The 12,097-nt window shown below is 42.9% G+C and overlaps 1 protein-coding gene across 3 annotated transcripts in view; it reads right to left on the reverse strand.

The window, feature by feature from the left end:
- LOC144687777 (transcriptional activator MN1-like) overlaps window positions 1-12,097 on the reverse strand; it is a 141,492-nt gene that overhangs the window by 105,945 nt on the left and 23,450 nt on the right. The window contains exons 2-3 of one of the 3 annotated variants that reach the window (XM_078554276.1): window positions 10,840-11,004; window positions 736-7,272 (exon numbers count right to left, since the gene is read on the reverse strand). The exons of 1 other annotated variant lie outside the window; for it this stretch is intronic. In XM_078554276.1, the coding sequence (XP_078410402.1) occupies window positions 10,979-11,004 (26 nt within the window). In that variant the 3' untranslated portion in view covers window positions 736-7,272; window positions 10,840-10,978. Of the gene's footprint in view, window positions 1-735; window positions 7,273-10,839; window positions 11,005-12,097 lie in introns of those variants that run through there. One more of the 3 variants, XM_078554275.1, reaches the window with a different exon arrangement.

A 12,097-nucleotide genomic window follows, 5' to 3' on the forward strand; every position in this document is an offset into this window, starting at 1 on the left:
GAGAAACTCTGAATAAGCTTCAAAATGATCCTATTTAAAAGGAGAGTCTCTGCCACAAGAACTATTTTACTAAACATTGCTGACACAGGATGATGTGCACTTCACTGTTATTCACTGTCCAAAATGCTTGAGATATTCTAACAGAATCAGGGATTATATAAATACAAGGGTTATTGTTTGAAGTGCGATTCCTGAATTTGCTGGAGTTACATTGGGTAGGTGGCAGGTTTGATGGATTGTTCCCTCTTGGTCAAACAAGGCCCCTATTGCACCAGCAGGTTACCTCCCTCCTGTGGCCTCTTACAGCAAGACAAAATAATCAATTGCAGATGAATGTGGAGTAGTTAGGTGCTCAGTGGCTCTAATCCCAATGTAGACTGAAACAGAATATTTTAAACGGACCCACTTATCATAGCTCAGCCTGATCCTATCCTCAGCCAACGCCTGCACACACACACACACTATCAGTGGCCATTGTATCATAACCCTCCTTATCCCAGGATTTGTATCCCCACTGCTTCTCTCACTGATATTAGCTCAAGCAGCCCAGACCAGGGATTGATGCTGTGATCTGTGCAGCGTCACACTGAATAGCGCATTTACGCAGTGAGCAAGAGGGGTTGCCATTTTTTTTTGAGTTAAAGTGGAGTCACTGAGCATCAACTAGGAGTCTCCGCTGAGGAATGTTGCCAAAGGGCAGAAGGTAAAAGAGAGTGGACCCAGAGCAGACTTGAGTTATCACTTGCATTATATTTTATTCATCTTCTTGAGTTCTCATTAAAACATATGTATACATTAGGCATGAGTACAGGCGAATGCACCTACAGTACATAGTCCAGATTTTGTTTTTCTTCCTGTTTCCAAAACTAAGTCCTGTTGCACTGAACGAGACAAAACACTCAAAAAACCGTGGGAACTGCTCCAGTCAGTCAACAGGGACCAAAGCAGCATTGTGTGAGACAGAGCCAAAGGAAAACTTCAAATTTCAAAATGGCAATAACAGGATTTGTCAAACCACACAGAACGGAGTTATTAGCTCATATTGTTACATGGGCAACTATCTTTAACCTGCAGACAGAGCAGAATGGGTGACCTTCCACCCTGCCCCAATATCTTAAAGGGTCTTTTTGTTAATCTACTGATCGTGAGTCCACATGGGGGACAGGGCCACAGCAATCTTTCAATGTACAGGCTGTTCCCCCCACCCCATCCAATACATTTTTTTTTTACCCCTACTCTCAAGAATACCCAAAATTGGCCACAATTATAAAATCAACATATCAGTCATATCCTAACTCTCACGCAGTAATTCAAGGCCAGATGGAACAGTGTTTTTTATTTTATTTCGGGACTGGATAGTTTAGACTGGTAGCACACTGATTTCTGACCTCCAAATGGGAAGCTAGCCCAGATAGAGAGGGTGAAGGTCTTTCTCTGATGGTGGCATGGCTCTGCAAAGGATCAGTCACTGTCCTTTCACCTCTTTATTCATTGTTTGAATCCCAGTCCAGAATGGCAGCCATTACGGGCTCTACATTAGAGGCAGCTCAGGACAATCATGGTGCCAGACACTGACAGACACAAATCTGTGGAACAGTGTGTGCTTAACACTTAAACCAAAGTACTAATTGTGAAGCTTCTAAAGGAAGTTTGGATTTCCTGGTTAGAAAGGGCCAGAGCATGAACACATAGCAATGTGCATTCAGATAGTGGTGGGGCATCTGAAAACAGTTTACAGAGGGAGAAGAGTAAACCAAGCAAAGGATAGGTTAAAAGAGGGTTTTATTGAAATACAAACAAGATGGGTTTAGGAGGTTATTGAAAGAGGAAAATGAAGTATCAAGGCCAAATTATATGGTAACTGAGTGATGGCTGCTCAGTGGGGGAGGAGTTGATCGTTAGTCCAGAGCAGGGGACATGGAAGCTGCAGGCTGGGGCATGTGGTTGATGCCAAGATTGTTGAAATAGAGAGTGAGGGGGGTAGAGGGATTTGGAAATGAGATAAAGAAAACCTTGTTGAAAAAAAAGATGTATCAAAGAGCATCCAGAATTTTGCCCTCACAAAGCAAGTTAATTAATAAATGTCTGCCAGCGGATGACAGATGGGGATGCAGGTTTGTGACTGATTACGCAACACTTTACCGTGGGAACAAGAGCATGTTACCAGAACACTTCGAAGCACCTGTACAACGCTCATAAAGGCAGTGAAATATCCAGCACAACTTTACCACTGCACTCTGGGCAGAATCTGAACTTAACATCACGTAACACAGTTGAAAGATCAAACAAAGCTACAGGCAGGGAGGTTCTACGGCATGAGTTATGGCATTTGGAATTCAGATGCTACGAGTGGGACCGATATTTTGTTTTTAACCTGCAGGAATCGGACCACACCAAAAGGTGCCAAGTGTGGGGTGAACTTCACTAAACAGAGTGAGTAACGGTGTGAGGAAGCACGTGCTTCAAGCAGATTGTATGACAAGCAACACATAACACTTGGCATAAGTCACCATTTGCGTTGTGATAAGCTGTACTGAGTTGCTGCCGTTATATGCAGCAAAACCACAATAGCAAGGAAGGCAGGCGGCGAAAATATAACCCACTGTGGACTGAAGCTCCTTCACACTGAACAAACCCCACAAGCTGTGAGCAATGCAGGGCACAACATTCCATTTTCCAGTTTCATAGATTAAGAATCCAAATTTGAAAAAAAAAGTTTTATTTTAATCAGCAAAACAGAGGTCCAAATATTTAAGATGGGCTCTGGTGCCAATTGAATAATTAGATGCTTCGGTCTGCTGTTTGTTAACTTTTAAGAGGCTAATACGACTCCTCACTAGTGTGTAACTACCAGTGTAAGTTACGTGGAATTGGAGAGTGAATGTGAGCTCCACAAAACAACCAGAAGGGATTACTGATACTTGCTCCTGTGTATTAGCAATCTTGGTAAACAGAGTGGGGAGATTTCCTCTGTTCCCAATTTCCAGTGAAATTGGAATAGCATTCTACAGAAAAATATTCATTATTTTGCTGGAATTGGCAATAAGAAATGTTCCCACTGGGTTCATCGGGTTAATAATATTTAGTGGACAGAAGAATTCTCCCCAGATTCAAGTTTTTCCTCATTGATTTTTGACCAGGTATTCAGAATGTTACAGATTTCACTTAGAAATACTGTGGTTAGCTGGCTCTTTCACAATAGCACTGGGACTGCAGATCACTTCAGCAACACCATGGCTAAACTACCATCTATTTTGCCCATATAGCATGATAGGGAAAACATTCCACGCATGGTTTATTTATTGCTTGTCTGGTCAGTATTCCCTAATGACAGCAGTTTAAAGCAGGTGAAGTTCTCAGTGTAAAGTCACCTCCAATATAAAGGCTCATTGCAAAATGCTTCAAAACATAGTTTGAGAATCATAGGACATTCCTGAGAACAGTGAGACCAAAACATGGTGTAAAGCCGGAGCTGTGCTCCTTGGCATTTTAAATAAACACCCTCTCTAACAGGCCCTTGGGAACATTTAGTCTGTTCAATGTTTCAGCAATGATAAATTCGCTCACTTAAAACCAAGTGTGAAAAATAATTCAGAAAACAATAGGTTTAAGTGTGAGTGGCTTCATCCATTTCAAAGTAGGAAGATAAAAATAAAGGCAACATTTGGTTTGGGACTTTTTAGTCTTTATTTTTAATAGTTTAAAAAGTTTAATTGATTTATTCACTTCATCTCACCTAACCCCTGTGCTCAGTTTGCTATACATTTCAAAGATGGCAATATTGTTCCAAGGAGGCGTCAAAGAGTGAACTAGAATTGTACAGTTCAAATTGTTGGAATAGAAATGGAAATTATGAAAAATCAGAGGGGAAAAATTACCAGAAATTGAGCAACTTACTTATTGAAATCCAAGTGAGTTATGTAATCGGAACCCCAGACATGTTTTTAATATAATTCCACTGTGCCATTCACATTGTTCCATCCAGGCGAATCAGCCATCAATTGGTTAATACGTTCAGGGATTCCAAAAAAAATCAAACTACTTTCTAAAACTTGTTGTTGATAAACAATCAATCATTAATGGTACAACTTCTGAAGGAGGCACGCATAAACGGTAAATATAAACCACGCAGCTCACTCTTCAACCAATTTATCACCTCTTTTCTGTGGAGTGATACGGAGTGGGTTTAGCAGTTGCCATGGGAAAAATAGTTCACTGTGCAACCCCCAACTTATCTAATAGATAAAAGCAGAATCTGGGTGTTTTTATCCTTGATTTGCACCAGAATGTTTCTCTGCATTGAGATCAGCGATGGAAAAGACTGCTGGCCTGTAACCCTGGGAATGGGTAGACTATACTGCAGAACATAATGCTAATAGTGCACACGTGGAAGACGGGAGAATATCCTAATGGAGCAAGGTAGCCACAGACTACTATCCCCACCCCCCAGACCCCCTACCCCCACCACACACACACATTCACACACACACTCACACAGCCCTCCTGACCCCAACCTATGCTTCCACTGAAAAGCATTGTTAGATACATGTGCAACATGTGAGGTATGTTTTGAGGATTAGACAGCTTGGTCTTTGTCCTATTTTCTCTGTTCCATCCAACCACCGTCCAGCACTTTTACTCGCATGGCCATTCCTCATACATGCACTTTGCCAGTGCATGTCAGCAAATCATAAAGGGGAACATCACAGCCAAGTTTGATCTTGCCCTCATCCAGTGAGTGCACAGGCATATACATATATACACACATGTACACACGTAGTCCCAGGGGAGTTCAGGAGCAGGAACTCTGGCTGATTTTTTCTGCTCTCACCCTCAAGGGCACTGAGGCCCATTTAGCATAACAACTACTGCCCCTAGTTAAGCTCAGCTAATTCAGAAAAGGCAAGAAATGAGCCCTGGGAGCCTCCTGATTGGTGTGGCTCAGTACACCCATTGAGTCAGAGCCCATCATAATTTCAATACACTCAGATCCATCTTGTGGATTCCTTGCTCCTGTTTTTGCCTGAAAATGCACTAGTGTCCGACTGACTGTAGACAGAATTACATTGGAAGATTACAAATGGCACACAAGGGCTGAATTCAACTCAGCCATGGTTAATTTCCTTTCACAATAATGCACCAACATGAAGCAGACAAACCTTGAACAGAATCAAGCCCCTTGCTTCATACCTTAAATGCCAGCTTCAAAAAAGTCTTAGTTCCCATGAACTCTGAAACATCCCAGGCTCACAGCCAAGTCATGGCCCTATGCACACAAACGCATGCACAACTGTCAGATTATAGCATCATGCCCATTATTGCTGTGTTGCAATATCACATAAAATTGGTCTTGTGCATATTTGTGTCGCTTTAGGAGCCCTCTCCTGGATGTGTGAAAGAGTGAAACAGGGAAAGATGTTGACCGTCTCCCTCTCCAGTGAGTCTTTCTGGAGTTATGGTCTCCCCATTTTTTTCATTGTTTTCAACTACACTTCTGAGAGGGATAGAGCAACAATAAGCACTACCCCATTTTGCTGTCCTGAGACGTACTCAGCCAGGATTTAGTATTTTTTAAATGATAGTTGGCTGGGCACAGAGAAGGCTTCTGGACAAAGCCACATCGAGGTGTAGCTGGGTTTTATCTATTCATGCTCACTAAAGTCAGTGAAAAAAAAAATCAGAGATGACTATGGGACCCCTACTGGAAAAAAGACCACTTGCTAATGTGAGAACACGTAAAGGAGTGTGGAAATTGAATAGCTGAGGGGTCAGATAAAAGGGTCATGGTCCCTCAATTTGTTTTTGGCATGGGTTATGGCCCTTCCCTACTCCCAATACTGCAATTGCTATTGATGATCCTCCAATTCTTTATATGTGCTGATCTGTGGCCTGATCTCATTAAATAACGATGGTGCTAAATGGACTACTCCTGTTCCTAACCCCATATGCCTGTCTTTGCCCCATATCCTTAATATGATGGTAAACAGTGGAGGGGTTAGGTGCAAATGATACATGGACAACCGAATCCACCTTGGGGTAAATTCCACCCTTATTGTTCATTCTTGCTGTGCCTAGTAAACTTTGTTTTGATGTTCTCATCACAAGCCCTGCATGCCTTGCCACCTCAACAGAGGCATTTTAAACATTTCCAAGTGAAAGAAACGCGGTTTTAAAAACAACACAGCCATTCATTGGTTTCGGGAAACGAGTGAAGTTTTGTGTGTGTGTGTGTGTTTTTTTTTCAATGCATTTTGTTTTTTGCAGAAATTCAAACATAAAGAGCTCTGGTTGACCCAGGACCACTCTAACTGTATACAGCTTGGTGGAATAGATTGATTCAAACCACCAGTCCATTTTTCTTTAGTCCAGGAATTATGAAATGTGAATCAGGCATCAGAACACTTGAGTTTTCATTTACCCACGTTTACTTGTGTGTCTCGCAAAGTGGAGCCGTCAGTGACTGAAGTTATCAACAAATGATCACATCGGAAAGAAAAGCATCCAAATTCCAGCCACAATCCCACCCCTTCACCTGCTGCTCTCCCACTCCCCACCTGATATTGGTTAAGGTGACAACCCAACTCGAGTCAGTTTTGATTGAGGTTTACACATAACAAACTTTGGATTCCTGGTGAACAGGTCTGAAAAAAAATATTGCCAACAGCGCCTTGCTTTTTGACTGCGGGGTTGTTGCCTGGGAAGCCGGTGCCCGGAGAGTGCGGGAGGGGCTGGGGGAGAAATCAGATATAAGTGCAAGGAATCCAGTGAGGAGAGCATTGTACAATTCCAATAACAAACAGTCTGTTCAGCTCAGTTTAGGATCGTTCTCTGTAGCTTTTGAGTAATCCAACAGGCCTGGCGTCGGGCAAGCCACCGTAGCAAAACGCCAGGAAGGCGCAGGCTTGGAATTAACCCTTTCCAGGCCACCAGCCAGCGTCGCAGGTACTGAGGCAAAGTGCCAGCAAGAGGCCTGGATCCTTTCGTGACTATAACTTTTTATTTGTTTGATGTTCTGTCTGTCTGTCGCACTGCAGCAGCCGAGAGGGAGAAAACAACAAAAGAAAGAAATCAAAAGAAAATTCATCTCTGTTCAGGTCAAAGCAGCCACGAATGTCCCAAATCGATTAGAGATGTCCGAATGCAAAGATCTCCAAGTTTGCATGGGGCTCCGGCCTTTAGAGTCAGTAAGGTCGTCTGTGCAGTGAACTGACAGGCACTGCAAATGGCTGCCAGTCTGGACTGATGAAGCCTTGTTCTGGGAAAGCTCGTGGGCTGGAAAGGGTTAATAAACAGAATAAGTTTTAGTTTTCTCGATTAAGGATCATTTTTGCTTTCTCTTTTTCAAAAACAATCTGACTTATTTCATTGAGCTAAAGAAAATCTTCGATCCAACAGCAGCCCCAGTATAATCTGCCATCGACAAGCCCACCCTTTCGCATGAACTGTGCTGCTCTAGTTTGACAACAGTTGAACAGCAGAATGCGAAATCGTTAATGCAGGAACTACCATTCAACCCAGAAACTACAAGCTAGAAAATTATAGTCTGAGTAAGGAATTATCATCATCTGTTAGTTGTGAATAATTTAGGTGGGGAAATGGATTTACTTGAAGTGAATGACCCATCAACTATATCCATTGGTGTCCAAGTAAATCAAGTTCAACTAAGTGTGAAAGAGTTCCCTTTAATGTCTTTCTGTGATGTGACTTATATTCTCTCCTCCAACCCTGAATTTGTAGCATTTTTACTTAAAACAATGGATCGTCACTCTGCTTTTGTCACTTTGAAGGTGGTTCCCTCATCTCTGCCCAATTGGGTCCTTTCCTCTTGCAACTCTACAACACTTGGACATTGCAGACTCCCCCCTTGGGGAGAGGTGCCGCCCACAGCATGCTTAGGGCAAGAGAAATATATTTTAGAATTCTCTTCAGCAAAAAAGTCAGATATTAACATTTGCTATTTTACTTCACATGAAGTTAATTGCCCTGGCAAGGAGAAACACGCAGCAAGAAGTCCTTTTTTCAAAGAGTTTACTTTGGCCAAAAGATTTAAATGATGACATCAAAGGATTTGCTCACTTAAAGGCACATGGTCTTGCCTTCGTAATAAGGGAAAGCTCTTTTTTTTGCTCTGCTGCCTGTTTCGCACCGTATAGTACCATTGCTCAACACTGACAAAAGGCACCATGGGGGTGAAATGCTTCTTGGGCAGGATCACAGAATGGACAAGAGCAAACTGGCCACCCGGTTTACACACCATCTGACCGTCTTCCAAAAAGTGAGACTGTCGAATTGCTACAGCCCAAAATGAATTTCACCTCCGATCTATCCACTTCAGTAAAGTACATTGAGCTTGACCCTCAAGACATAGCAAGCATACCATCCAGTTACAAAATTCTGATTCTGTCACCTCTTGGAGTGGAGAGTCATTATGGTATCATCTTAGCATCTGTATAAGGTCACTTCCTGCAGGTTTTTTTTTTTGCTTTATAATTTTAAACCATTATTCTGCTTGTGGAGGTTACAGAGAATGCATCAGACTCAGTTCAATTATCAGCCTGTTCCACATGCAAATGGTGCAGAACTTTGATCCCAGGTCTTTACTGAGTTAGTAAATATCTGCTGCCGCAGTAATCAAGGTTCTGCAGTTGGTTGTAAGCACCCCGGGTTAAGGAGGGTAATAGCCTGCCAAAGTCCCCACTCCTGATCATGTGTGTCTGTTGGCCGATGGCAGGATTGGGCTTGGTTGTGATGCCTTGTGGTCAAATCGACACTCACTGCGCTCACACAATGAAAAATGGCACTTGAGCAAAGTAGCCGAATACCCCCATTGCTGAGGAAGAGTACCCAGCACCATCCAGTGCTTATTTGGAATGAAATAAGGTGCAGACCGGCAAGTGATAATGATAAAACTCATCGCTGTCTTCATTTAGGACACCACTGACACTACTCACTGTGAGACTCGTCCAACTTTACAAAGAGCCTCGGGAACATTTATAACTGGAAATGCTAAGGCAAAAATTTACAAGAATTATACTCTAATCTATTTCAGGCCAGAAAAAAAAAGAGATACCACTTCCTTCAATCAACCCCATGTTTCACCTTTGCATCATTTTGAAACAACTGGAAAAATGCAATTCGTCTATCAAAGAATATAATCCCACTCCTCGTTCCCGACACCACTTTGTGCAGAGGATTCAGAAGGGCAGGGGAGCTCCACAGTTACTATCTTTAAAACAATGTCAACCTGAGCAAATAACTGGGATCCAGGAGATACAAAGCAAGGCATAAAATATTAAAATAGTATTGAGGCTTTATATTTAGCACCATAAACTAGTGAGATTGTGAGTTACGCAGACTATTACTGGACTCAACTCAGACCCAGCTGCTCTCCTAATAGCTAGTAGCCATGAACTTGAGGAGGTGTATAGTATCAGGGATAGTGATAACTGTCTGGCAAAAGGAGTTCCATCTCCTGTTTATTTCTGTGTCAGATTGTTCCATCACAGTAGAAGCTCAAGTGTCAGAACATCCTGGGACTATAAGAATGTCCGTTATTCTAAAGCACCCGTAACACTGAAGGAGCAGTATACAAATGATGATTCTGCAATTCCACATTCCCAGCATCAAACATCAAGTTGCGCTCAGGCAGAGTGTGGCTTGAAGAATCAGAGATACAATGTTGTAGCTCTATCACTGATCCCATGCTCGCTGTGAGAATAAGGTTGCACAATCACTCCTTTGGAGCGCATTAATGATGGAAATCCTTTTTTAAAAAATTTCTACTTTTGAAAGACAGCATACCATCCGATTAAGTAAATATAAAAACGTATCAAAATAACAACATGCAGTACACTACAGCAAACATTAGGACACTGGGACTCCTAATAAGGCAAGAGAGCCATATGCAAACCATTGCTCAGTCATATCACTTGGAGTCTCCCAGACACTGCCATGAGCAAACCAGAATGAAGATTATAGGGGCATGAAGAATATTAGAAATACAGAAAAATGCTGTTTAACTGACAGTCAGGAATCATCCAAACAAAGCTTCTTTTTGCTTTCCAATTGGTGGAGGAAGGCAGTGCACTGCATGAATGGACATGTAAGGTAATTGGAGGCAGGAGGTCCTGTGATGAAACCTCCTGGACCACATCCATTCAGGGTTGGCAACTCTACCATCGTTTACAGCCCTCAGTTGGATTGCTGTTCTATGAGCCTTTGGGCCTCCATTCATAACCTACCCAACTGAAAACTGGAACTTCAGTAAAACAAAGTAAACGAATGTTACTAGGCGGCAAGGTCATCCCACCTTCCAATATATAAGTGAAAAGACTTTCTAAAATAGAACTACAGAGGTATTGGTGTGGTGGTTTAATTCGATTCTGTGAAGCACTGGGGAACAGGGGGTTTAGGAAAAAGTGCCTGGCTCCCACTTACCAATTGTCCCCCAGTGCCATGACAGAGATCACACGAGTGAATGACAGACTAGTCCCAGGTGCTATCACACATTGTGAAGCATTTGGAGGATTCTTGAGAGTGGGTCCTGTGCAAGACGTGCGTCAGGATTGTGACTTCTGACAAAATGTTATCCCCTTACCCCATAAGATAGTACATTATTGCAGGCTAATGTCAACGCTTACAAGGACCAGGCTAACAGGGTCCTGTTACCCAAAACGGTGGCTGTTTTCACGAAGTGCGTGCATTTCTGAGTTCCACTGTGTGGTATTTCAGTTGCTTGATCAACCTGATACTTTAGGTCATCTGCTGCACAATCAAATGACTACTCAACATTCAGCTCTACCGATATCAGCACAACACATCCTGGTTAGAAATACGCACCGTGCTTTTTTTCGCGCGCTCGCGCGCCGATGTCACGCTGAACACCTCGAACAGCTTTACGTTTTTTTTCAGCCCATGCGCACGCCAACTGCCCAGCTACAGACTACAAGTAACACGTTTGCTTTATCGCAACATTGTGTCAGCTGTCCTCGTGGAGAACGGCATCTAAAAAAAATAAAGAGGGCAGTCAGACGTGTCATCAGAGCTATACTCCTCCTAGTCATTCTCCCCAGCAACACCAAACCCCGCCACCCCACAAAACAAAAAGGCAGCGCACTCTATTACTGGCCATTAACCCATGAGCCAGCACAGCCTTTAAACAGCTACAACATAAATATGTCAAGTCTCTCTTCCAACCATTTCCTCCCTTCATCTTTCTGAAATTGCAGAATCTTCTGAGGTGAAGTCCCACGTGCGTCAGCTTCCATGTAGAACCTCACCCCATGTGGCCCTAGACAGTGACTGTCCGTAGGCTGTTATCTGCCAGGGGGGCACCATAGCCAAATCTAATCATAACCTCACCCAACATCCACACAAGTGCACCTTCCAGAGGGCGGTCACTGAATAACAATAACTGGATTATTTGTTGACATCGCCCTTAGCCCAGGGATCCCAGGCTGAGTTGTAGCATCTCAACTCCCCGGCACTGATTCGATAGGCCAACTGACCTTATTCAATATTATAACCATTCCATGATTCTGGCCAACTCAACACAGGATTGAACTGGGAAATATATGAAGTTTATGGATAAACGCACACCCGTTAAACCATCACTCCACCTTTCATTATCTATTATGCAGCTATTCACCTTCCCAGATGTATAGGCGTTTTAGAGGGTTCTGTATAAACAACACAATTTGACGCCATCCTTAAATTTCTTTCTTCTCCTCCTCTACATCTCACCTCCAAATTCCACAACACAGCCAAACTAAGGCCCATGTTTCCACCACTCCAGGATGTGGACCTGAGGAAGCTGCAGCACTCTCACTCCTAGTACCCATACCCCTACTACCTTCAACTTGATTACCCTCACCTCAAGTACCCTCGGTCCTACTGCCTTCACATCTTGCGCTTTTCTCTTGGCCTATGAATACTTGTGATTGAAAAGTAATTTAGCCGAGAAAAAGGAGCAGCATCATTAATAATTATGCATCAGATTCTGCACCATGCAATCTGCGGGGCAACTACAAGGACACCAGCAGACATGCTGAATGACTAGACAGGCAAGTACAATCATAAAAGACAATGGTATTATTGG

The sequence above is a fragment of the Cetorhinus maximus genome, chromosome 12 (genome assembly GCF_964194155.1).
Source record: "Cetorhinus maximus chromosome 12, sCetMax3.hap1.1, whole genome shotgun sequence".
In the NCBI taxonomy this organism is placed as follows: Eukaryota; Metazoa; Chordata; class Chondrichthyes; order Lamniformes; family Cetorhinidae; genus Cetorhinus; species Cetorhinus maximus.